General features: G+C 36.0%; 3 protein-coding genes across 3 annotated transcripts; 1 reads left to right on the top strand and 2 right to left on the bottom strand.

Moving 5' to 3' along the window:
* Nucleotides 1-4784: 4784 nt before the first annotated feature.
* Nucleotides 4785-8222, bottom strand: LOC110929970 (deSI-like protein At4g17486). Its single transcript, XM_022173168.2, has 3 exons — nt 8001-8222; nt 5731-6018; nt 4785-5116 (listed from the first exon to the last, which is right to left on the bottom strand). The coding sequence occupies exons 1-3, from the start codon at nt 8140-8142 to the stop codon at nt 4875-4877; spliced, it is 672 nt and encodes a 223-aa protein (XP_022028860.1). The 5' UTR covers nt 8143-8222; the 3' UTR covers nt 4785-4874.
* A 2648-nt stretch (nt 8223-10870) lies between these two features.
* LOC110929971 (nuclear pore complex protein NUP96) lies at nt 10871-20008 on the bottom strand. The gene is made up of 7 exons (XM_022173169.2): nt 19849-20008; nt 19608-19749; nt 15964-18471; nt 14407-14530; nt 13241-13386; nt 12228-12325; nt 10871-11232 (listed from the first exon to the last, which is right to left on the bottom strand). The coding sequence occupies exons 3-7, from the start codon at nt 18406-18408 to the stop codon at nt 11037-11039; spliced, it is 3009 nt and encodes a 1002-aa protein (XP_022028861.1). The 5' UTR covers nt 18409-18471; nt 19608-19749; nt 19849-20008; the 3' UTR covers nt 10871-11036.
* A 5410-nt stretch (nt 20009-25418) lies between these two features.
* Nucleotides 25419-27612, top strand: LOC110911533 (sodium channel modifier 1). Its single transcript, XM_022156166.2, has 3 exons — nt 25419-25636; nt 26886-27302; nt 27410-27612. The coding sequence occupies exons 1-3, from the start codon at nt 25454-25456 to the stop codon at nt 27464-27466; spliced, it is 657 nt and encodes a 218-aa protein (XP_022011858.1). The 5' UTR covers nt 25419-25453; the 3' UTR covers nt 27467-27612.
* Nucleotides 27613-27811: the final 199 nt, after the last annotated feature.

Here is a 27811-nt window from a genome sequence, read left to right as displayed (position 1 = left end):
TTCGGGTCTGTCTCCTCCCACTTGTTGTTCATGTTACGCGGCGTAAGCCGGCTATGAACAGGACCTCTTTGAAGGTTTGACGGATAGTCATAGTAACTTTCTGTTTCTCCCCTTGTGTCGCGCGTGTCATGCACGCTTAGACGCCTGGTAGGGGGTGGCCTGTTGATTCTGCCTTGGAGATTTGACGGTGGGGGCATCTGGCGTGCTCCCTGACTTTGAGGAGTGACCAAGGACGGTTCTGCCGTCAAGACTGCCTGCTGCGCAATCAGAGATTGGTACGCTGCGTTGATTGTGGCGATATTCTTGACATACCATGAGGCTGGAGTTTCACCTTCTGGTAGCCCTAGCAATGCCGAAACATTCTGAGGTGGTGTTGGGTTTGAAGGTCCCTCGCCGTTATTTCCTGGGATGACCGTCTGAGTGATGCGGGTGATGCTCCCGCGTGGGGCCCAGTGTTGGTTACTTCGACTTCACCAATTTCCTCAATTTGCTGGGCTTGGATATTTTGGATTCCTTCACCCAGCGCCGCATTAGAGTTGGCTCCGAAGCCGAACTCGTGAATGATTCCTTGACCAGTCATGATCGAAGGACGAAAGAAGTCAAAAACTCAAAAAAAAAAAAGAAGATGAAGATGGTTGTAGAAAAAACCGGTGGGCGCCAATGAAGAAACACTGAACTAATTAGGCAACTAATCAGTTTGGTTTATGTTTCTACCATAGTGGTTAATCTTCTAATGAATATCTGAGCTCCGACTTGATGTTTTAAACCTGCAAAACAGAACACCGTTACTCGTCAAGAGGGGAATGTGGGGGTTTCCCTCTTAACCGGGCTCCGGCGTGAGAATAAGCGACTGCTTTGGGGGGATAATTAAGTGTTAAGAGTGAGAGTAGAGGGAATAGAATGTTTAACCTGTGTAGTGAGGTCTCTATTTATAGCCGGAGGGTTGTAAGAGGGTATGGGCTGATGGGCCTTGGGCCGGTAATCGACAACGTACTGGATATGCTCTTTGTCTCATCGGTGTCGACCGTTAATGGCTTCTAGAAACTCTTCGGCGCTGGCGCGCCCTGATTGGAGCCACGTGTCATTGTTGTCGGCCCTGTCGCCCTTCTGCCATCAGCAGACAAGTGGAGATCGTGGGACAGATGTCTCCATCCTCTGAGTGGTGCCACGTAGGCGTCCTTAAGTACTTCTCGTCAGAAGATCGTGGCGCATGATTGAACAGAGCCTGCTGGATGTTCATTGGCTCTTTTTCTCTGCCACTTGTACCTTGTGTACTACCTGGAGTAGCTTTGTGCTGCTTCCTTGTTTGATTCTTGCTGAGCACGAAACTGACCCGCGCGGGGTTTGGGTGTCTGGATGCTCCTTCAGTATGCTAAGTGCTGCTATCGGAGCTCCTTCTCGGCTAACCCTCGCGCGGCGATAGTAGGAATACAGTGTAACTCGCGCAAGGCTCGTGGTAGAAAATTAATTAAATAAGGAGTATGGTTCCTCGCGTAACCTTGAAGGAGGTTTGCGCGGCGTTTTTGGGACCATACCCCTTCAAACTCTAAACACATAATTTGATGGCATGGATATGAATGCTCTAAGACCGACCAGGATCTAAAATTCCATTTATTTGTTTCAGAGCCGCTGCTATACCAAATTACCCTTCCAGAGCAACAATTTCATCTTCAAATTACTAAATCATTAGCCGTTAACTATTAATAAGGTTAAAAAGGGTGGCTGGGCCCTAGCCCAATATGTATAGTGGGTTTGCAAATCGGTCCAAATATTATGTCTCGGGTTTTCATGTTGGCAAGACCTATTTTAACCCGAGCAACCACCTTCACCATCGACACTAGCCACCGTAAAATATATATTTAATCTATCTTGCTATCTTTTCCTAGGGGTGTTTGGTGTTGCGTTTTCAAAATAGATTATGCGTTTTCAAAATAGATTTTGCGTTTTTAAAACGCAAAACTGCGTTTTGGAGGCAGATAATCAATTATTCATCCAAACACTTTTTTAGATTATTTATGTTTTACAAACGCAATAATCAAATAATCACTTCAAAACGTAATCTCAAACACTCTCTTATTTAAACCTCACTTCAATTTGGCAAGACCTATTGTAACTTTCTTTAAAACATTTTTTTTTTTATAACATGTTGATCCAAATGGGACCCATTTTGATCCTTCACACGAACCCGCCGAAATCATTGTAAAATTCACTATTTTATTTTTTACCTTTGAAAAATTCACTATTTTTTTTACCTTTGAAATGTGTTTACCTAAGGGTAGTTGTGTCAATCTCGTTAATTCAGGTGGGTATTCTTTTTTACTAGTATAAAATAACATAATTTATTCGATTAATATGCTTCAACAACTTTCATTTTTCATCTCAAAACTTTTATAAATTCCCTTTTATGGGTTTTCTTGTGTTTAATTCTTTTATTTATAAAAACTAAAAAAATGATGTTTTAGGGATTTTGATCAGAACAAGGATATGAGTCGATTTATGTAAAACTTAACTTGAAACTGTGCTCCAAACGACTTGATTGTTGTTAATTCGAAGTTTAAACCTCGAATTGAATCACCATTTTCGTTGCTTGGGGCAATATTTGGAGGTAAATTTTACATCAATCAACTCGTATCCTCGTTCTAATCAAAAGCCCTAAAACATCGGTTTGTAATTCGGAAAAAACTTAACTCTGTTAAGCTATTTTTAACGCAGACTATTATCGGCCAAAAGTGCACCAGTTCGGATTATTATGGGCAAATAACCGAGTTGGGGTTATTATCGACCAAATTGAGAAAGTTGAGATTATTAAAATCCAATTTGCCTTATAAAAAGGTGAAGTTAAAAATAGAATAAAATGAAAGCATGACATATCGATTGCTAGTCCATTGTAGGTGCTACTTTCATGTCAATGACAATTGACAAGCTAGCACCAATGCAAGGATTGGATACCTTATTGCCTAAACAAAATTCACACTAATATATAGACATATTGATGTTAACATGTTTAGATTCATGATGGATACACTCAAATGAGCTTTCGAGGGTACCCCTCCTAACAGTTCATTTTCATGTTGTTAGCTCAAAGTTAGGTTTGAGGACACGAAGGCCAATTCTATGCTATCACCGATAGCAAGACAACCCTTGACATCACGACGTTACTGGGATCCAAGTTCAACCACACGTAGTGGTAGATCCAATAATTTTTTTAGAAGGTTTCTTTTGGTAGGTTCTCACTAGATTCTCACCTTTTTTTTTTCAAATCATATAAGGTTTCCATTATTTCTTTTTTTTTTCCAAACCAAGGGGGTTCCCAAAAACCCTTGGATCTGCCCCTGACCACACGAGATTTGGTAGCCATCATTCACAACTTTAAATAAAGTAGTTGTAAACAAAAAACGTGAATCCAATGATGAATGGTTTTCGGAATGTGATTTGTATGTGTTAAATGTTGAATTTTATGAATGTTTAAGTACTTAAATAAGTGGAATAAAGTAACTATGGGAGATTGATGTTGTGTCGGTTAAACATGAAGATTGTATGTGTTTATCAAGGCACAAATGAGTTGCATATGAAGAGAAAGGAAGATCATAAGATTTGAAGCATAAACACTAAGTTATGGAAGCAATTGGGATGGTACAAGAGGTTTGAAGTGAAGGAAAACAATAATAAATAAGGAAAACAAAAACCTTCAGGCGTAAGCTTCTCTGCCGGTGTAGCCTACGTCAGCTACCAGGTGTAAACGGGCAGAACTTGCCCGGCGTAAGCTACCAGACAGTGTAGTTTACATTGGGTCACTTACAGAAATTCGTATAAACCCCAAAAATAGGTTGGCCTTTTTCACCATTCCAATCCATCTAATAAAGTTCCAATCACCCAACATGCAATTTCTCATCAAAATCGAGGATCAAATCAAGAACAAGAGCGGCTAAAACATTCGTGATCATCTCCAAGGCTAGGGGTTTGTGTTGGGAATCGTGTCAACCGTTATTTACATACCGTTAGATCTGGATTTGTCTAATCATTCGGTTAGGGAATCTTTATGTTTATATGTTGATTAAACAATTATTGGATTATAAACATACACTCCTTTTCATCAGTTATTTGGTTTTATCCATCAACAATTGGGATTAAATTCTAAGTTGTCATTGTTTCTTTAACCTTTAACCATTGAATTCGATTCAGTTGCATTAATCTTTTGGTTTTGATCGTGGATCATTACAACCAAATATATTACCTGTTAATTATCTATCAAAAAAGTAGGTTAACAAATCATGTTTAGGTGATTTCCAATTCATAGTAATTAGGTTATCCGATTCTCCTCACAAGCCAAAAACCCGGAGATTTGTCCTTTTCTCACAACTTTATACGACTACAATAATCAAACATATTTTAAAAACAACTTTCTCAATCAACAAAAGACAATAGTTTTAGAATTAGATAATTACCGAAAACAATAAACTTTAACACTTTCCATTATTTCCTCATGGATTTAACACTCTACTTGCTCTTTAATAGTAAAGGTGAATATCACACTTTTTTAATATATTTTTGACCGACCTTACGACATTGATTATCCAACATGAAAATCGAAAACCAAAAACTAAACCACTTATGAGATTAATTATTTATGGGTTTATGTACCGGTATTTGGTGATTTCTAACTCAATTAAAAGACGCACCAATACCGCATTTGTTTATTAAAAAAAAACAAATAAAATGTTAAAATCATACAAGATAATATTTGAATAAATGATAAATAAATAAAGTTATACATACAACTAACATCAATGATCAACTTGTTTCTACTTTCCATAATGATTCATTAACATAACCAAAAATAAAACAAAATATGATTGATCACATAAAATGTAAGATTATGAAGAAGAATCAAGAAGAAAAGGTGAAAATGTTGGAACAAAATTTCTGGTTCCAAAGCTTCTTGTTAGTACAACTGGAGATGATTCAGACGACGACGACGGAGAGCCGGAAGACGAATTAGACCTATTTGAACGAGTCATTTTCTCTTCCGCTTCTTCCTTACGACACGCGTTGTGATCTTCTATTCCAACTTTACACGAACTTATACTGGCCGGAATTAACCAGTTGCACAATAAACCTGCTCGTTATAAACTCGTTAAATTTAAATCATTATTTTTAGTAAAAATTACTAGTTTTGTCATTTATCTTAATACCACTTATCATGCGGTGTCCTTTTTAACGAATTGTGACAAGTTTTGCCCTTTACAAGGAATTTTGTTGCACGTTTTGTCCTTTAGGCTTAATCCAGTTAGATTTTCTTGTTAAATCTTGTCACCCAAGGGTATTTTAGTCTTTTTACCCATTTATTTCATGAGTCAACCCTAAAATATTTTGTTTTATTCTGTTAAATAATATTAAATAAATGAGTAAAAAGACTAAAATACCCTTGGGTGACAAGATTTAACAAGAAAATCTAACTGGGTTACGCCTAAAGGACAAAACGTACAACAAAATTCCTTGTAAAGCACAAAACTTGTCAAAATTCGTTAAAAAGGACACCGCCTGATAAGTGGTATTAAGATAAAGGACAAAACTTGTATTTTTTCCTTATTTTTAACGGCAAATGTTACCCTTCACCCAGGTTTGAATCTTAGGGGACCTGCATGCATGTGACTCTACCAAGTGGGGTAGCCCCACGTAGGCTTAAATCGTTAATTAAATTAAAAACTTGAAAGTTAATCCGTGACTTACCGATTTTAGCAAGCCGATTAATCCAGCTCGGTATAGGATTTCCAGTGAGTCGAATACAAGCGTCGATACAAAAATGATTGCAGTTTCTAGTGATTAGGTTATACGAATTTCCTTTGTAGTCTCGGGCAAGTTCTTCCATGAATGTTCTGATTTCCTTCAAACTCATCTCCGTCCATCCGATTAGAATTTGTTCCCTGAACGTGAATCCTTCGCATTGTTTCGGTTCTCCTTCGAAGATTCCAGTTGTCGATTGTTTGTGAAATCCGAACGCAAACTCGACTCCATGAACTACACATGTTGAAAAACAATCAAATTCAAAATATCAGAGTTGTAGTAACCATTCATATAATAAAAGAGTTAATTACATAGTTAGTCCCTATGGTTTGCACAAAGTAACATACTTAGGTAATAATAGTTTAAAATCACATTTCAGGGTATTAACTTTTCATTTTGTAACGTTTGGAGGTATTAACATTATTTGTAGGTTTAAAATCACATTCTATTAGTACCTAAGTATGTTATTTTGTCTAAACCACAGGGACTAACTATGTTAATACCCTAAAAGTTAATACCTCCAAACGTTACAAAATGAAGATTTAATACCCTAGAAGGTGATTTTAAATTATTAGTACCTAAGTATGTTATTTTGTGCAAACCACAAGGACTAACTATGTAATTAACTCTATAATAAAATAAATAAAAACACTTTAATCGAATTACAGTACATATATTGAAAGCGAAGCAGTAAATTGTAAAACTATTAATACAAAAGGAAAATGGAGAAGAAAAAATTATTTGGCCGATAATTCGTGTTCAACACGGTCCATTAAACCAAATTTCTAGTCTCTGGGGTACAGATGTACAATTTAGTTTGTACCGTAGGCAGGGCCAACTCAGTTATTTTGGGGTCCGTGGGCGAAAAGAATAGGGATGACAATCGAACCCGATTCTGATGGGTAAACCTGACACATTTAGAGCGGGTTTGGGGTCGGTTAATCGGGTTTGAGATGGGTTTGGGATTCTTTTCTATTTTTTTCACGGGTTTGGGACGTGTTTGGGATTTTGGGATATACCCGTTTACCTGACTCGATTACCCGATAAAGTACACCCGTTTACCCGATATAATTTCTTTTATATTTTTAAATATGTATATATATATATATATATATGATACATCTATTTTTTATACATACAGGTAATTGTACCGTATACATTGTAGTTACTTAATATATTTTTATAGTGATAATACTAAATATAACTGGTTAATAGTTACCCAATAGATACCGATGAGTTTTGAGTTGGGTATACCCAACGGGTAAATTTTTTTAAATTATTGGGTTTACCCGAACTCAATGGGTATTTACCCGCTAGAAAGCCGATAGGTTTTGAGACGGGTTTGGGACAAGCTTATCTAACCGGGTTTGGGGTTGGGATTACCTAAACTTGCTTAAACCCGACTCATTGCCATCTCTAGAGAAGAAGAAAAAAACAGGGTCCTTTTCGATATGTCATTACCATTTTTTTTAATAAAATAATCAGAATTTTAAGATGTTGAACCCAATCTCCATGTTGTTCCCATGTGAAAAGAATTAACACCATGATTTTCTCCTAATTGATTAGTTATTATTTTTTCATAAATGTTGATGATACTAAAGCATACCCTTTTAAGATGGCAAGATTTCTTCGAAATTATATATATTAAGGAAGTGTATGGGCTTGATGACTTGATCTACCAATTTTGCAAACAAAATCTCAATATACAATCACATAGAAAAACTTTTGTTAGAATTTGGAGGGCCGAGTCTTAGGCTATGCGGTATGGGGGACGTCCCCATACCGTCGAGGTCCGGCGCCGCCATCAACACCATCCCCCCCCCCCCACGTCCCCGTCCTCACCGGCAAGATCCCGACGTTGGCGACGATCCAATATGGTGGGCCCCCCTTTGTTTGTGTTTGTGTTTGATTTGTACATTAGGCATTACTACTTGTACATAGTGCATAGAGATTGACCATCCTCTCATACCCTCTACTTTTGTGGGATGGACCATCCTTAAAAGGACTATGACGTGGCGCCTACGTGGCGGATCATCCTCCCTTGGAGGACCATCACCATATCCTCTAGCCTTAGGGCCTAGGGAAGATGTATCTTACAACAAACCCAAAAAGAAATAACTATATTAACACTAGTTACATATAATTATTTGTGTCTAAAGTTGGGAAAATATTATTTTCCCGTACTATGAAAAAATTATATACTGTCTTGATCTAACCTTGAACGCCGGAATGGTAGACGCCAAGGCCAAGCCAATACGCACATCCATTCATCGAGCTAAGATCATAGACGTTGAGATAAACCGGTACGGATCCAGATATTCGACATGTTGATGTCGAAGTTCTTCCTCTACACAACATATGTAATTGGTTGAAATTGAGCTAGAGGAAGAAGATGTGAAAATGTGTGTATGAAGTCATGAAGATGAATAAGTGAAGAAAGGTTGGTGTCATTAGGGACATATAACCTCCGCATCGTCTACTTTTGGTGGACCACCAATCACCACTTTTTTATGTGAAAAAATGTAGTTTAATTTAAAAAAAAAAAAAAGAAAAAAAACTTTATGAAGGTATTAATTTCGGTACAAACTACAAACTCGTGATAGAATTAGTAAAGTAGTTCAAATTTTAAAACGTTATGTTATATGTATAAAAAACATATTAAAACAATGTTAATAAGTTATTTAAAATAACTTCTGTTATAACATTTTTCAATATGATAATACACATGATATATGTTATATCATATTAGTTATTTATGTGATATGTATGTCTGTATGTCGTGGTACAACGTATATGACTGTACATATGACATGCCATATATGTATTTCACGCAAGGGCGGACCTAGGTAGAGGTCTGGGTGGGCGAGCGCACCCTTTAAAAAGAAATTAGTGTATTTTTAGGTAATATTCTAATCGCACCCCCTTAAAAATTTGGTTAAGTCTCTCGTACGCACCCCTTGAAAATATTTCCTGTGTCTACCACTGATTTCACGTCTACTAAATTTACTTTTCACAAAAATCTAAAGGAATACCTTTTTCTAGTACGTCAAATGCAATTTTTTCTATATAAATATATGTGTTCAGTTTAAGATGTTTTAGAAAGAAAAATGTTAAACTTCAATTCGATATAAAATATAATATTTAGAAAGAAAAATGGTACATTGCACGACACAATTTATATATATTGTATGTCACATTAGATCAGTTGTCACATTAATGATTAGTCTGTCATATCATACTATACTGGTAGTATATATGACGATACACATGACATATCGGACATATGTGATATGTGTTCAATGGACTTTTTGGATTTGTAAAATGATTTGAGTACAAGTAAAGGAAAATTTCTAAACGTTTAATATTTTTCAGTGCACTTTGGTCAAAAGTTTAGATATGGATTTAAGAACTTTTTATGGATAACCTTTTAAAGATAAAATGTCAACAAAAGGAGAGGAACATGATGTTATGGAGCTCATATAAAAAGTAGATGAATTTAGGCCATAGCTTATATTCCTTCAAACTAAATAAATTATTGAAGATGATAGTGCAACTAAAAATATATTTACGAATCTTTATCTAGTAATTATGACGTGTGTTTAATAGATTTATTATAGAAATAAAAAATATAGGTCAAAAACCTAGGTCTAAAGGTTACACAAGTACACTCAAATAATTAAACTATATAAGCTATGTAGTCGAATTTTTTTTATTTGTTAATTATAACATGAACAATAAGAGATACCAAAAGAAAATTTTTTTTTTTTTGAACGGTTAACGGTTCACTCCCCTTAAGAAATTCGCCCGCAATGCGGGTTCGAATCCCAGGCCCCCCAAGGTCCAGCCGCACTGGAATTACCCAATATTGGTACCAGAGTGGACTCGTACCTGAACCCCTCCAGAAGAAACCCCCAAGGGGGAAAACTCCTGACCTCCTCCCAACCACTTGGGTTGGGGATCATTGGCAGATACCAAAAGAAATAACGGGTCAAATGGATGACTTAAATATTGACACACCCTAAGGCTACATGGTTGTGGGATAAACCGGCCATAGGTTTCATTTGTTAATTATTACACCACGTAAGCATGGGTTTTATTATTAACTTGCACAGTGTAAGATAAAACCCCCTTTAAACCCCCCCCCCCCCCCCCCAACTACATAAAAAAGCAAAAATAAATTTGATTGGTTGGTCCCCACTTTCTCCCTTTTAACGTTTGGCGGGGGCAATCATAACGCCCCTAGATGGTGGAGGATGCCTGGTGTTGGGGGCGCCACCCAGCTAAGGTGGCGTGCAGTCTAAACATCTATTCGTTTCGATGCAACTATGATATAACAGGTTATTAGAATTGCTTGATTATCCATTTTGGAGCTATATCGAAATAGTGACATTTTTTAAACCTACTAACCTTCTATAAGTAACCATAGTTTTAAATTGTTCATGTTTTCGGTTTAGCTAATCCAAAGAATAAAAAAAGGGTAGTTGCACGGTACCCCTGACCGCGGAAGGGATCTCCCTTCCCAGTTCACCACCCGACAAGGATCCCTGGTGGCAAATACCCATAGCCATCAAAGAGGGGTAAGAAACATGTTTCGAACCCGAGACCTCGAGTGTCCTCGGTCCGGCTTTAAAGCGGGTGTCGGTGGCCACCAAAGTGGCACTAATGGGAATTGAACTTGGGTCTCCATTGGAGAACCCAAGTCACTCCACCACTAGGCCACTTGTGGTGGTTAAAAGAATAAGGTATGTGCTGCATCATGTAGCTCCATTCGCAGAACCGCCCTGTAGTAACCTAAACGCTTACACCAACGACCAACTCAGGCTCAGCTTTTCTTCGTTCTGCATTGCCTTTTTACAAACCCGAACTAGCACATCAAGCCCACAAGCCCATGAGTTGGCTCATATCTTAAACTCTCAAATTTAACCTCCGTAAAAAAAATTAACCTAACTGTGCCAGCTCGAGCTAACTTGAGCTTCACTCACCCGTAAACGGCAGTGATATCATCAATCAACTCTATTATGTAACAAGTATGCTAACACAATGATTTTTTAGCATACGAATGACGTCAACTAAAACATAACTTCGATAATTGAAAACAAACGCGGTTTACATTCTAAAGACAGATTCGCAAGTTTAGAAGCCAATCGACATGAAAAACAGATACGTTTTAAAACACGCAGTCAAAACATTACAAGCTATCAAAACATTAATTACAAAAAATCTTAGGTCACATATTTTGTATTATCATGTTATTATGAGGCTGCTTCAGTAAGATGCAATGTAAAATGTGATATTGCGGACTGTAAATGGGATGAAAGAAGATCTTGAGGAACCGGTGAATCAAATATCGTGTTAAAGCAATCTAACTTGACCTCAGTGGTTGAACCCTCCCCGGGATCAGCTACAAGCAGATCACTTATTTGCTCCGCCATTTTTGCGTACACCGTTCTGTTATTCAAAACCCGAATATTAATATAATGCTATATAAATTTAACAATATTTAAAGATCAGGATGTCAAATGAACCAGAATCTGAACTCTGACGGAAAAACACAAAACGTCCGGGACGGATAATAGAATATACATTTGGGTATGAGCCGGAGATTAGTTAATAAATATATGTGCGGATTTGAAACGGGTCCTGACTACCAGAACCCGTTTACCCGCATTGAAGCAAAATATATTAAAGTATTATATTTATATATAATCTTTAAAAGATATATAATCTTTAAAAAGATAGAGTAATCTTTAAAAGATAAGAGTAAAGTACACTGTACACGAATGGTCCCCGCGGTTAACCAAAACTTTGAATTTAGCCCCTAGTTTTTCAAAATTACACGGATGATCCCTGTGGTATGCACTTTGTAACGCAACTTTTGCCAAAAATACGAGAATGGTCCTTGTGGTTTGCATTTTGTAACGCATTTAGTCCCCAAAGTTTAGTGACTAAATGCGTTACAAAGTGCATACCGCAGGGACATCCATGTAGTTTTGACAAAAATTGGGGACTAAATGCGTTACAAAGTGCAAACCATAGGGACCATCCGTGTACTTTACTCTAAAAAATATATATAAAAAATAGCATGTTAGAGCAGTAAGAAATAGATAATCACAATAATATTAAAAGTGTAGTTGAATTTTTATAATTCTAGTTGGTTTTGAGGTCAGTTAAAATCGGGTTCCGAATAAACGAGTGATAGGCATCCCAACATGTAATTTTTACCGCATAATACCAGAAACCGGTATTCAAGTGAACTCAATGGGTGATGAATAAGGTTATTCAACGGGTACGGGACACGTTTTGTAATGAGGTGTGGGTTTGGAATTACCGAAACCCGCCTCATACAAGGCCCATTGCGATCCCCTAATACCAATTGATTTAGAAAATTTGTAATTTACTGACAAGGGTAAAATAGGAAAATTAGCAATAGATTGTTTCAACACCTGGCATCAATAGGCAAGCGGCCTTCCCAAAATGCCAAAGATCCTTTCAAACGACTAAAAAACTTTCTGCATGCGTCATTCTTGTCCTGGAGAGACACCTGCGAGAGTAAAACGGTAAACATACAATCTTCTAAATCTCTTTATTAAATACATTTTAATTCACTTTTCCACGAAAATGTTTTCTTTCATGGTATGTAGAATTTACACACTTTCAGTTTTAGACCATCATATGTGACCTAAACCATATCATAAAAAACGTCACTGTTTTTATCTGCTACAGAAGGTTACTTAGATACATCAATAAAAAAAATAGAAGTATGTTACAAACAAAGAAATAAAAATAATATCTTATATACAATGACAAAAGGGTGAAAGTCACATTTTTGGTGTAATGGAATTAACTGAATAATATAGTTAGGGCTGCAAACGAACTGAACGTTCAGTGAACGGTTCATGAACTGTTTGGCGGGAAGTTCGTTTGTGTTCGTTCATTTATGTTCGTTTGTGTTTGATAGTTCATTAGTGTTTTTAATTTTATTTATATACTTCAAAATTCCGACAAATAAAATATTTAATAAATATCAGTGTATTATATATTCAGTTCATGAACGCTTGTTTGTGTTAGCTTGTTTTCATGAAAATTAGTTAATGTTCGTTTGTGCTCATGAACGTTCGTTTGCGTACGTTGCCTAAATTTAACAAATGGGCACAAATGAACACAAACACCTTCATTTCCTTAACGAACAAACACAAACATAAGATCTCGTTTGGTTAGTGTTCATGAACGGTTTGTGAACACATATTTCCTTAACAAACGAACATGAACAAGATCTTGTTCGTGTTCGTTCAATTTGCTTGCATCCCTAAATAAAGTTGTTACTCAAGCTTATTGTCCTAAAATTGCATTTACTAACAGCAGGTATATGATCGGGGAGGGGAAAACATATTTGAATTAATAACCGGGCATGTGATACTTCTTGAAGCATATACATCTAGCTTAAAGAGTTGCATACCAGTTCAGTCATCGAATCATCTTCCTTCAAAGAACTTTTAAGTGAATAAAAAGTTATAAAAATTCCAGCTCCCAAGTCCCAGTTTTCGATCTCGGATTTATGGTCTTCCATAGAGGTTGCCAGCCTCAATATCTCTGATTGTTTGCCTGAGCCATGAAGAAAGTTAGTTAACAGTAAACATTAATCTTTCAAATTTCTAATGGTATCGTACTCAATTTTACATCATGAAAACAAAATGAAGTTATTATTAAATCCTAGAGGTGGCATAGTCGGCCGGGCAGGTCGAGTGATGGATCAAAACAGGTTTGGCTTAAGACGGGTGATTTTTTTTGTACAAGTCGAAACAGAAAGGGGTGGATTGGTTGACATGACCGTGCTTTAGAAATAAAACATAACACTAACGAACCAATTCACAAGTAAATGGGTGAAAATTGCCACCTCTACCGAATATATGTGTTATGTCAATTGTTATAGAAGATACAAATCCAAATTCTATTACACCATGATGCTAGGGCTGTCCAAAAAGCTCGTGGCACGGAGCTCGCTTGGATTTAGCTCGGAAAAAGCTTTGTTCGATGTGGCTTGGTTTGAAACTGAGCCTAAAAAGCTCGGCTCGGATAGAAAGTGAGCCTACCTCAGTTTGGCTCGGATTATTTTACCTTTAATATATTTTATTTTTATATACATATAATATATTATAAAAAAAATGGTTATTACTAGCGTGTGTAGTTGGATATCTATGACATATTTGGGGGTTGAGAATGATGCTAATGAACTTTCATTGTATTTTGTCGAAATTTGAAACTTATTTTGTATTTGGTTGAACTTGATTTTGGCTTGTTGAACTTATTTTGGATATGTTTTTGAACTATTAAATGATACTTTAGAGTTTAGACTATTGAGTTTTGAAAGCTATGTAATAATTTTACAAACAAAAATCGAGTCTACCCAATCCGAGCCGAGCCAACTTGAGCTTTTAGATTTTCAGCTCGGTTTTAAATCCGAGCCGAGCCGACTCAGTTTATAATTGGTGGTCTATGACATTCAAGTTCTAAACGAAAAGATATATCCATTTTGTTTTAAAGATCAGGAGAAAAGATTTAAATTTTAGATACATATTTACAACAAACTACATCCAGAAAAGTCGATAGCTGATAGGCCCTTACCTGACATGAAAAGAGAATGTGCAACGGAAGTTATGAAGGTTGAATGTGCTTTTTGCCAAAAACCACATCCAAGATAGTGTTCAAGAGCCTTGAAAGAATTTCCATTATAAGCATGATATACTGCCTGCAAAATTTAAACAAGTTATAAGACAACCTCATACAAGAAACAGATTTCAAGGATAAGGCATATGGAAATATTTGATAACAAAAGACCGTTAAAATTATTGTTTAATGCATCCATTATCCAATTTCTAATTTTTGTTGGGATTTGAACAAGTTTGTTATTCTAACAAGTAACAACCACCCTTTCATATAACTGACTTCTGACGGGTCAAATGGGTCAAACATCACTCAAATATTATTTGTGATGCATGCATGATATAACCTCTTTAATGTCATTTTGCAAAATAAAAAAAAAAAAAAATTTAACTACGCAGTTAAAGCGGTAAAAAATCGGATATCGGTCAAGGACCGACATTTGAGGTATAGGTTATTGCGTTGGGATATCAGTGGGTAATTGGTATTTTTTATATCAAGCAAAATTAATATATATATATATATATAGGGAGGGGCTCATGCGAGAACTCCATTTATTGTGAGAACCGCGAGAACCAATGTGAACACAACCTAAAATAGCTAAAAAAACCTAACCCCCACCCCCCAAAAACCTAACCCCCCCCCCCCCAAAGCTAAAATGCTAAAAACTAAACCCCCAAAAAATTCTTAAAAAATCTAAATTTTTTTTTAATATTTTTTATGCTCAAATCGCTACTTTTAGTGGCAAAAAAAAAAATAATTTTTTTTTTTTGGCTTCGAAAAGTAGCGATTTTTATATAAAAAATATTTAAAAAAAAAATTGTGTGATTTTTAGCTATTTTTGGTTGTGTTCACATTGGTTCTCGCGGTTCTCGCAATAAGAGGTGGTTCTCGCATGATCTTCTCCCTATATATATATATATATATATATATATATATATATATATAGCAATTTAACACTAACAATTCAGTATACTCTCCTACCATTAACAAATTAACCTTTTGCAACTTGCAAAATGCTAATAACCGTAGCAAGTAGGAACTGATAAAGACTTAATATTTAACACTAACAATTAATAACTTAAAACACTAATAGCAGCAATAGGAAGAAAGACGAATGGTAGAACTAAGAAGAAAGGTACTGACATCGGGAAAATCGGTGATATATCGGTCAATATCGCTGATAATATTGGAACCGATATTTTACATGGGGACCGATAACCGATATATATCGGTGATATATCACCGACTTGCATAAACAAATTAACAATATAGTTTCTATAGTAATAATTAAGACACCGTATAGTTAAACGAATAGATATTTGGAAAAAAATTTCCGCAATCCCAACCCGGCACATACCAAAACTCACATGAGTTGACCCATTTTCCCAAACTCATCCATTTTACCACCTTTAACTACTAGTAATAGCAAAAAAAACTGAACATTATCACAGTAAAGTGTTAGATTAACGCTTTGACAATTATATCAACTAGAATCTGATTCAAATTGATAAAACTCACCAAGGCCTCATGCAACCAAGCCGAAGGAACTCCCAAATCCACAATAAACTGTCGTTGGTTTTCTTGAGCACTCCATGTTTCACAATACTGAAACAAGATTTCCCGAATGACACTAGCTTGCAGATACGGATAATCATCACGATGTGACATGTGGAGCACAACATAGAGAGCCCAATGACAGTGTCCTAGGTTTAACAACTGTGAAACAAATCCCATATCAAGAACATGAAGATCATCACAACTAAACGTTCCAACCGCTTCCAACACTGCACGCTGATGCCATATCATATGATGATCAAGCGGATCGTGAGTTGAAGCAAACGCACTAAACATAGTCTTCAACATGTGAATATTAGTAACGTCTCTCCCTTCGTTACTATGAAGAATCATTAAATAATACGCAAGATCGAAACGGTTACCAGGACTCCAACTTATTTTATCCATTACCAGTTTTTCATCTATGTAGACAGGAACCGGATACGGGGCCCGCCCATCTTCTAGAAGGTGTTGATAGGTTTGAAATATAGAAGTCAAATCGGAAGCAGGTTGAAGATGATACCACATCAGCAATCCTAAAAACCGTTTCCAGTCGATATCCATTTCACCTAATGCCCCGTGGATATTACCTGCAAGCAACTCGAAAAGCCTTATCCTGTCATTCTCAATAAAACCGAAATCTAGACTGTTGGTTTTCCAAAGGTCGAGTTGTCGATCAATGTCCATACGGTTAACGGTGGACCCACCAGCTTGGGTTAACAGACAAGCGAGTCGTACATCTCCCCTAGATGCCGACAATTCAACGGCTGCATCGATTTGCCGGCCAGTTAAAAGTAAAAACAACTGTTGTAAATCTTTTGAATCGTTTAACGAACTTATTTCGTCTTGTACACGGTGACAAACACTTTCTTGTAACAAAACACTGAACTCTGCTCTTCGAATCAACGGGAGTGCTGCCACGTCAGCTTCTATAGAACTTTCTTTTGAGGAAAAAAGAACATTTATAAGTTCCCAAACAAAAACTTGGTGCATTAACATCACACGAGCAGAAGAAGATAATCCTGGTACTTCTAACTGCTTTTCGATAATCCCAATATATTGGCGGCATACATGCGATAAATCCAAACGGTTAAACACAAGCTTTCGAGCCTTTAACTTATATGAATCAACTATGAATTCATTCGTTTCAAAATTAATTTCTTTATGGTAACTTAACGGAGAATCGAAGCATAAACCAATAAGTTCTTCACGTATTTTGTTGTTTTCATCTCTGACGACATTATCGGTTGCAACTTTTTCTAAACTTATTGTAGAAGAAAGATGTGGACTCTTATTACTGTCACCAACGGAACCACAGTGAATAAGAAGGTTGTTTGGACCCCATGCTATACCGAACGACCTACCCATCAACAATCCAGCATCAACTATGTTCTTCGAATAGCTTTTTGTTACTGGTGTTTCCTTAATTTCCAGTTTAAACCCTTGAACTTTTGTTATTGTCAAAGGAACCCCTTTGTTTTGTTGAGAGAGTAAAATAGACCCATTATCGCTTGAAGCAAAACTACCAGGATTGTACTCGAGTAAAGCTAGTGGGGTCTTCCGAATTGTTAACGGGCTGGATCTTTGCACCGTTTTGCTACCGTGTAACGGTCTATGGTGTGAAAACGTGCCGTTTAAGTTATCTAATTCGGCGTCATCCTCTTCTTCTTCAGGAGAAAACATCATCATCCTCATCTCCTTCATTCTAACAGGATCGAGCCCGAGGTGCGAAGGAAGCGAATGAGAAAGTAAACGAGAATCTGTTAACGGGCTGCCTTCATCAAGATCAGAACCGTCGTTATCGTTCATTGTAACCTGTTCTCGTTCTCTAACATCGACATCAGCATCATCCATCATGACATCATCCTCCTCATCATCACTCAACCCAAATCTGCTAAAATGTTGAACAGAAAACTTCCATTCTTTTCGGATTGTGTCAAAAGAAATGAACTCAGCTCCTTGATTTTCTGCACTTAATTTCAACTTCTCAATTGAGGAATCTTTTTGAAGTATTAAAGTTACTTCGGCAGCTTTGTTAAGCCCCTTACCAACCGACGGTTTGACGGTTTCATCTTCATAAACAACAATCTCGTGCCTTCTGAACTTAACAATCTGGTCTAAATCTAACCATCTGACATCGGTTTCCCCAAAAAACCTAACGTTTCCGTATCCGTACCTACCAACCGTAAAGTTTTGAACCCTAGCACAGTAACCTGGATCTGTGAGTTCCCTCGTGATCAACTGACTCAAACTAGGTTCCATGAAATAATCAGAAGCTTGAAGAGTAGGTAAACACGTGAGTGAACACACTAACGAGCCATTATCACCGTCCGAAATTACTTTTCTTTTCTTAAACTGAGATACAAGATGATTATGATACGAGTCTGAGGAGTCTAAATACACAGCCATTTTCAGTTAATGCGTACTCTGTGGTACTTATTCAGTCAGTGAGATTCTTCAAAAGCACCTAGTCTGATGCACATAAAAGAAGGTATAAGAACAACGATAATTATTTTGACAGAATATCACAACTCACAAGTAAACACAAACACCTGTGATTAAGTAATTAATACACACACAACACGAATAAAGCTACATAGTAAACCTAACTTCTAGAAAATTAACTCAATCCAGCAACACCTGAGAAAATAAAACTAACTTCGGATTGTGCTAAAAGTCAGTACAGTCATGAATTAAGTGCTGTTGCTCAACCTAAATTTCAACTGTCGTAATTACCACATTGAGGTTTGAGGCACTAAGACGGTTAACCCTAGCGCCGTTAAAGAGCACCGTCAAGTAATAATTACCGGCGGCAGAACGGTGGTTAGCATCAAAAAAATAACGAAACCCTAAATTTGCAAACGAATCAAAATATCCGAAAGGATATAAAACTTTGCGGCTATCATATCGGATCTAGTATGAAAAGTTATAAAAATACACAGCCATTTTGAGTTAATGTGTACTCTGTGTAACTTATTCAGTCAGCAAGATTATTCAAAAGCACCGAATCCAATGTAATAGCATTAGAAAGACCATATAAGAACAAAAATAAGATTTTGACAGAATATCACAAGTAAACACAAACACAAGTGATTAACTAATTAACAAAATACACAACACGAAAAAAGCTACACAGTAAACCTAACTTCCAGAATATAACTTCAACCTGTGCTAAAAGTCAGTACAGTCAGGAATTATGTACTATTGCTCAACCTAGATTTCAACTGAGTGTAATTTTACCGTATTGACGCACTACTGAGACGCTGAACCCTAGCGCCTCAAACTATTTAACAAATTTGTGGCTATTGTATTGGATCTAGTATGAAAATGCAAAATTACTTAACAAATACCTAGATTAATTTGTGAAAAAAAACTTGCAGGTATAAAAAAAGCAAGTATAAGAAGAACAATAAAATTATGACAGAATATCACAAATAAAAGCACACACCGGTGATTAATTAATAGATACACAACATGAAAAAAGCTACACAGTAAACCTAACTTCCAGAATATGATACTAACTTCAATTTATGCTAAAAGTTCGGTTCAGTACAGCCAGAAACTAAGTACTATAGCTCAACCTAGAGTTCAACTGAGTGAAATTTTACCGTATTGAAAGAGTATGACGCACTACTGAGACGCTAAACCCTAACGCCGTTGTTAAAAGAGTATCATCGGCGTCAAGTAGCAGCTTCCGGTGGCGGTTAACGGCGGTAGAACCGTCGTTAGCATCAACAGGATAACGAGTACCTAAATTTGCAAACGGACCGTAAAAATTTGAAACTATTAACACCTTTGTGGCTATTGTATCGGATCTAGTATGAAAATGTGAAATTATTCAGCAAATACCTCAACAGATTTGTGAAAAAATTGCAGGTGATGAAAGTTAACAGCTCACAGTAACCGTTGGAGGTGAAGAACAGAAACCCTAGGGGAGGGAGGGAAGACAGTGGTGATGAAAGTTTAGTTTTACTGGATCGGAAATTGGGAAGAGAGGGGGTGCCAGATCTGGACCGTGAGGTTTGGTTTAGGCCCAATGGGCTACGAGCCGGGCTAAGAGTGGTTTGGCCCAGATTGGTGTTGGGGTGTTTGGAATTTGGATGTGTTATTTTTATCCAAACTAGGGGTGTGCAAAAAACCGAATTAACCGAACCAAAACTGAATTAACTGAACCATAACCGAATTAACCGAAAAAACCGAACCAAATAAAAAACCGATGGGTTGGTTAATGATTTTTTTGAAAACCGAAAGTAGCGGGTCGGTTATGGTTATCAATTTTTCCATACCCATCATAACCGAACCGACATGTAATAAATCTTTATAGGATTTAGAACTTTTCACCATATTTTTAATATTTGATGTTTTTGACTGAAGATTTTTAGTACTTTCGGGTTTTTTCATATCATTTTGTGGTTTTGTTTGAATGTTTATTTGAATTTATGGAATGCATCATATCACTTTATTTGAATATTCGAAAATAATTGGTATTAATATTATAGATTATATGTATTATTTAATACTACTAAAATATATAAATATGCAATAACAATTTATTACATGTTAAAAAATAAGCTATTTTTAGCTAAGCTAAATACACGGTTAACCACACATAACCGACCCGCTATAACCATCAAAACCAAATAACCATAATCATCATAACTGATCGGTTATGGTTTTGGTCAAAACCGACCCATGTACACCCCTAATCCAAACTAGTGGGTTAGCCTGCATGATGCGGCAAATGTCACCGTGACTCTTAAGACCGTAATCTAACCTGATTTACCTTAAATGCTGATTATATATGGGTATTATTATAGCTACTAAGGTTTCCAAGGCCGAGTACTCTCCGAGTAGTCGCTACAAGGTATGCTGTCGAGGCGACTTTCTCTAACTCCGCCTAATTACTCGGAATCGATCAAATGCGGTTAAACTTGGCCAAAATCGGATCTATTAGGTCAATTCGGACCAAGTTTGACTTAAAAGATAATAAAACATAATTTATATGACTATCATACTAAATAATAAATATCATTTTCACGTATTTTGTTATAAATATTAGTAAATTTATGTTATTAGACAAATATTTAATTTCCAAAAACTAATTTATTTATAATTTAACATGTCCGAGTACTCTCCGAGTACTCTCCGCATATGCCGAGTACTCTCAACTCCCCGGTCAACCGACTAGGGAGCGCCTAACGACTTTTGCAACCATGGCTACATATTTATAGTAATTATATAGTTAAGTATTTAAATAAGATAGTTCTTAATTCAAGTAGTATTTAGTTATAAAAATTAAATAATATATGTAAATTTAAATCTTAATTTACAGTTTATAAATAAGATAATACTTAATGTAGTAAAGCTTTATTAAATATCAATAACTAGTAGTAAGTACCCCCGCGTTGCGGCGGGGGCGAGCACTAATGTCACACTACTGTCAGTGACCACCGACACTGAAGTTGCGGTGTTAATGCGAAGAAATTAAACCGAAACGTAATATATAGAATAAAATAACTAAGTTGATCTAGGACTCGCACGTTACGATGAACCCGCGTCTATTTTTCCCGTTTGACAGGTTCATCGTAATTTATATCTATATATAATATATATCATTACCACTATACAAACCATAATGCATACATTACAACAACCATTGCATCAATATATTGCAAATTATATTTATACAAGATTTTGGCTAAATTAATTAGATTATTATAAATAATAATAATAATTTACAAATAAAACAACACAACTTTGAATGGATCAAACCGATTGAATATAGTAAGATAATGAAACAATTATTTGATTAGGGTACAACCACTTAAGCATAATTTACAACCATACATGCATACAAAACAAATTGGATTCGATAAGGTAACGAAACCATTATTATTTGATTAAGGTACAAACACCTAAACACAGCTTACAACCTATATTTGATTAAGATACAACCATTTAAGCACAAATTACAACAAGAGATGCACACAAATGTTTCAAATTAATAGTTTATAAATATAAATGGCATAAGACTAAGAACCCATTGAATATATCATCCCATACTATGTTAAATACTATTGTACAACTTTTAAAGCAAACAATACAACTTATGCACAACATTGTTAAAAATTGATAGTATATAAATAAGTGGAGACAAAGTAGGAACTATTGCCATAAACTACTTGTACCATACGCAACAAAATTAATGCTAAACGTCTCAAAGTGAAGAGTTAATTACAACTTTGCCCACATGTTATACTTTATCACGCTGTATGAATATGGATAATATCTTCTAGAAGGGCTTCTGTAGTCCAACCAGAGAATTGAGCTCTTGTGGCTCTATAACGCTTATTTTTTCATTATAAAATTCAGATATGCAGATAATCTTTCCTTAATTCTTTTTTAAGCTCAGGGTTGTTTATTGGTGTAAGGTGGGAAGAAGAATAATCAAATTTTCTTAACAATCTTCATAACCTATTCCTTCAGTGTCTTTTGTTTTATACTAGTTGATGCTCCGCCCGCGTTGCGGGGCGATGGTCGAATAATTAGTGAGTGTTAGTCAGCTCATTGATACGAAAAACAATTAAATCGAGTCATCCAATTAAAACAAAACACTTTTATAGTTTTGATAAAAAAACTAAAACAATGGCAATATTGTAATTTTTAACTAAGAGAAAGTTGTATTTTTTGACTGGGGTAAAATCGAAATTTGGCAAAAGCTAAAGTAATGGCAGTACTGTAAATTTGAACCTAGGGCAAAATTGTATTTTCACAGGGGTAAATTCGTAATTTTTAACTTGGGGTAACAACGTAATATAAATTTGAACTAAGGGCACAATCATAATTTTAAGCTTGAGGCAAAAGCACAATTTTATTTTGAACCGAGGGTAAAATTGTAATTTTGAGTTTGGGGCAAAAATATAATTTTATTTTGAACTGAGGAAAAACCATAATTTTGAATTGAGGGCGAAATCACAATTTTTAAACAGAGAAAATCACATTTTTGAACAGAGGGCAAAATCGTAATTTTTAAGTGCGGGCAAAAACAAAATTTTATTTTGAACTGGGGGGAAAAGGTAATTCTGAGCTGAGGGCAAAACCATAATTTTATTTTGAATAGAAAGAAAAATCATAATTTTGAGCCGGGGACAAAAGCGTAATTTTATTTTGAGCTGTGGGCAAAACCGTAATTTTAAAGAGGGACAAAAACGTGATTTTAGAATGGATATAAAATAAAAAACTGGTTGGTCCAATAGGAGAGTGCCAGGTGAAGTCGTAATTTGAAATGAGGGCAAGATCGTAATTTTGAGATGAGGACAAAAAACGTAATTTTATTTTGAGCTGGGGGCTAAAACGAATATAAAACATTAAACGTGTTGGGCCAACGGGGGAGTGCCAGGCAGCTGCCTGGCACTGTTCCCCCATTTGGTTTTTGTATATGTAGGGAATTTTGAGATGGGGATAAAAAGCGTAATTTTATTTTGAGCTAGGGGCTAAAACGTAATTTCAAAATGAATATAAAACATTAAACGTATTGGTCCAATGAGGGAGTGCCAGGCAGCTGCCTGGCACTATTCCTTATTTGGTTTTTGTGCTGTCTGGCACTATTCTCCCATTAGGTTTTTGTATGTGTAGGGAATTATGCGATGATTTCTTCACAATCCAACGGGCCTGCTTTCTTCTTGGGCTCATTGAACGGATTGTTTGATTGGGCCATGGTAGGCTAAACTGATTCATAACAGGCCAGCTCAAACGAAAAGAAAAAGTTACAGTAAAACCCTAAAGTGGTTTCCCACTTTAGTCAAATAAATGTAACTTTTTATCTGGATCCTGAGATTTTATATTTATTTTAATTTTCATCCAATTGTCAAACTATGTTAGAATTTTCTGTTAACTTATCCTTTTTTTATCGTTTCCCATATTTAAATAAAATATATTATGATATAAAGTAACGATTATACCCTTCATTTAAATGAGGAAACCGACAAAGAAAAAAGAAGTTAACAGAAAATTCTAACCTGGTTTACCACCCGGATGAAAATAACAACAAAAATAAAACCTAATAGGCTCAGATAAAAAAATCATTTTTTAGACTGAAGTGGGAAAAGTAGCTTAATTTTTTTTGAACGGCCAACAGAATCAATTCCGAGCACTCTCGGGGCACCCACCGGACCAAACGGAGTAATCTGAGAGTAACCCGAGTCCACCACCAATTCCGGGAAAAACCCGATAAACACCCGCCTGTAGTAGAGGTGTACAAATCGGTTAATTTGGAAAACCGGTTACGGTTAATAACCGGTCCAGTTATTTTCAGCCAAAAAAAAAACCGGTTTTTTATTAACCGGTTACGGTTAATAACCGGTTTTTAGTGGATAAAATTGTAACCGGTCCTAACCGGTTGTAACCGGTTGTAACCGGTTTTTAAAAAAACCGGTTTATCTGTCAATTAATAACCGGGATGTTTGAAACCGGTTAAAAAAACCGGTTAACAAAAACCGGAAAAAAAACCGGAAAAAAAACCGGTCTGCAGAAACTTAACAGCAAGTTTTTTTTTCCTTTTTTCAGCTAATTGGGCTGTTTTTTTCAGCTAAATGCAGATTTTTTTATAAAAAAAATTAACAATAAACTTATAAAAAGTTAAACACATAATAATATCATTAGTTTTGGAACAAACGGTTACATAACAATGAAATACGAACGATAAACATAACAAACGAAATGCGTAAACTTAAACTATTAATCCGCAAGAACGTCCACTAATATATATATATTTTTTTAGTGGAACTACAATACTAAAATATATCTTGAGAAGCGTCGTTTAATCTTCTTCGGCCGAACCCGAACTCGAACTATTGCGTAGGAATTCATCTAATTCGGCTTCTTCGTCGGTCATGAGGGACTTTTTTAGAGATTTTGAAGGTTATCAAGTGTTGTGAATGAACCTAAACACCCACCACCCTTTTATACTAACTTTGAGATGATTTTTGGTCAAAAAAAAACAAAAAAAACGGCTCTATTTTGGTTGTAACGGTCATATGACCGTTTGTTAATGCTGGGCGAAAAAAACCGGTTTTAACCGGTTATTTTAACCGGTTTTTTTTAAACGTTATCAGTTAACCGGTTTATTAACCGGTTTTTAAAAAAAATCGATTTTTAAACCGGTTTTTTCCAAACCGGTTTTATAACCGAACCGGCAAACAAAAACTGAAACTGGTTTATAACCGGTCTAACCGGTTGTAACCGAACCGGTTAAAAAAAAAACCGGTTTTTAGAAAAACCGGTTCCGGTTTTTTTTCCGGTTTCGATCGCGTAATCAGTTTTTTTGTACACCTCTAGCCTGTAGACATGATGGTGAAACTACCGGTAAAACCCGTTATTTATGAACATATTTTAGCATTTTACTCAAAAGGTTATTTATTTATGTGGATCCAACGTAGATGGATAGAAAAGATCAATGAGCGTGTTTGGGGGAGACAGTTGGGGAAGAGAAGCTCACTATCGGAAGAGAAGAGTGGATGACCTCCTGTTGGACGCCGCCGGCGATCAGTCTTCCTCCTACAGGAAGCTTTCTAGCGGCAAATATGCTTGTCTCCTTTGCCCTCATACTCCCGTCTTTGATACTCCTGTAATCCTTTCCGTATGTTCTCTGTTCCCCTCACTCTTCATTCAAATTAACTACTACCTCTTTCTTTATGCTCTGTGTAATCTAGATATGTACACTTCCACTACACCTATACTATCTTATGCCATATATCTAGATACAGTTGGCTTGATGAAATTTAATTTTGTTCATGTGGATTTGGGCCTTCTTCCTTACGTTAGGCTTAGCAATGTGTAAACCCTAATTTTTTTATGTTATTTTTAAGTTGTTTAATAATCGATAAGATTGTGGACTATTCCATGTTCCTGATTAAATTGCCATAATAAGTTTTTACAAATCAGCCTTCTAATAAACCAAATTAACCATAATCTCTTCATCCTTTTGGTTGGTTTTAGATAGGGTTGTCCAAAAAGATCATGGCTCGGAAAGCTCTCTCTATATGGCTTGGTTAGAAAGTGAGCCAAGATCGGCCCGGCTCGTAATGAGCCAGATTAGCTCGGTTTGGCTCGCTTGGTGGCTCGGCTCGGCTTAGCTTGGATTATTTTACTTGTAATATATTTTATATTTCTATACGTTATTATAATATGGGGTTAGATTCATTAGTGAACAACTCCCTTGATTGTGAACACTAGTGAACTAATCTTAGCCCTTGATTATCAATACACAAATGTATACACAAGTGTAAATCAATGGCCAGGATTTGATGATGAAAATACACTAATGTATTTTACGATTTGATGATGTAAATCAATGGTTAGGATTTGCTCACTCAGTTCACAAATACACCAGTGTTCACTCTAGAACCCCACCCTTATAATATATTACAAAAACTTATTATTATTTACATGTATGTAGGAGTGTAATTTGGTATTTATGGCATATTTGAAGGTTGATTACCATGCTAATGAACTAATATTGTATTTCGTTGAAATTCAAAACTTATTTTTTGTTGTTGAACTTGATTTTGGCTTGTAATGTATTAGGTTGCACTTATTTTGAAACGTTGTTTTGAACTCTTGAATAATATTTTAGACTACTGAATTTTAAGAGCTATGTATTAGTTTTCCTTTTTAAAATCGAGCCAAACCAAGCCGAGCCTGAGCTTAGATTTTCAGCTCGGTTTCAAATCCGATCCGAGCCGAGCCTGAGCTTGGCCTGGCTCGGCTCAGCTCATGAACAATCCTAGAATTTTACATGTCATCCTTCTTCGTACACTACATTTGACCAATTTTGGCGAACATGTACATGTAGCGCTGCCTCAAGTCTTTGAAAAATGAATTTGCAGATGCATATGAAATCAAGACGCCATCTTGCTGCAGAAAGTAGGTTCAAACAAAACGAAGAAGAAAGACAAAATGAGATGAATAAGCGAATAGCGTTGTCGCTAGAATCTACTTCCACGAGCAAAACTGGTAACACACCTACAAAGCAGGCAAACTTAGCTAGCAAACCATTGACTGAAAAAACTCGAAAGGCCACTTTTGATCTACTTCACCGTAGTCATCCTGAACAAGGTACTACAGTTAACAGCGATTCTCAATGCCCGATCCCTGAGAATTCGAGCTTTGGTCCAACGGAGGCAACTGGTAATAATGTTGATCGACTGTCACTGGATTATCGAGAGTGTAGGGAAAGAGAACTCAAGTTTATAGAAGCGGGTTGGAAGCGCGACTGCCATGGAGGGTGGTTCAGAGATGAAAATGTAAAAAAAAAAAAAAAAAATTATCTATTCCCCTCAAAATGGTTATTTATGATTTTGAGTTAGATTCCTAAAATATTTTCCTTATTGTAATTACAACTTGTGTGCAGGTTGAATTTGATTCTGATGAAGAAGATCCAAATGAGTATCTTGCAAATGGAAAATGAGTAATTGTTAAACAGGTGGTTTGATAAACTATATCTTGCAAGTTACTTCTAAACAAAATGATGAAAATTTATGGATTTGTGTAATTTTTTTCGACTTTTTACAATATATTCTTTAAAATTTGGTGAATTCTCTATGTTGTTTTTAATACGGTCTAACCCTGGTTTAAAACTTATAAGACCCGTGCATGTTGCGACGCGGGTACATCGCAAAGATCGACTGAATTAGTCTAAGCATTATGTGATGCGTTAACCATATGAAAACGCGTATTTAGACGCATTCGATTGAACTTAATGTAACCTATATAAGCATTGTGATTGGATCAAAACGCAAAGTAAATCAAATTT

Source organism: Helianthus annuus, chromosome 2 (assembly GCF_002127325.2).
Source record: "Helianthus annuus cultivar XRQ/B chromosome 2, HanXRQr2.0-SUNRISE, whole genome shotgun sequence".
NCBI classification, from domain to species: Eukaryota; Viridiplantae; Streptophyta; class Magnoliopsida; order Asterales; family Asteraceae; genus Helianthus; species Helianthus annuus.
Note: the sequence above shows the minus strand (reverse complement) of the source record. Positions and strands in the feature narration are given on the sequence as shown.

Coding starts and splice junctions, on each gene's coding strand:
- LOC110929970 (XM_022173168.2), bottom strand. CDS start 8,142: ATGTTGTGTAGAGGAAGAACTTCGACATCAACATGTCGAATATCTGGA. Junction 6,019..8,000: donor CTACCATTCCGGCGTTCAAG/GTTAGATCAAGA, acceptor CAACATGTGTAG/TTCATGGAGTCGAGTTTGCG. Junction 5,117..5,730: donor TAATCGGCTTGCTAAAATCG/GTAAGTCACGGA, acceptor TATAACGAGCAG/GTTTATTGTGCAACTGGTTA.
- LOC110929971 (XM_022173169.2), bottom strand. CDS start 18,408: ATGGCTGTGTATTTAGACTCCTCAGACTCGTATCATAATCATCTTGTA. Junction 13,387..14,406: donor ACATTCTCTTTTCATGTCAG/GTAAGGGCCTAT, acceptor TTCATGGCTCAG/GCAAACAATCAGAGATATTG. Junction 12,326..13,240: donor ATGATTCGATGACTGAACTG/GTATGCAACTCT, acceptor TTACTCTCGCAG/GTGTCTCTCCAGGACAAGAA.
- LOC110911533 (XM_022156166.2), top strand. CDS start 25,454: ATGAGCGTGTTTGGGGGAGACAGTTGGGGAAGAGAAGCTCACTATCGG. Junction 25,637..26,885: donor ATACTCCTGTAATCCTTTCC/GTATGTTCTCTG, acceptor ATGAATTTGCAG/ATGCATATGAAATCAAGACG. Junction 27,303..27,409: donor GGTGGTTCAGAGATGAAAAT/GTAAAAAAAAAA, acceptor ACTTGTGTGCAG/GTTGAATTTGATTCTGATGA.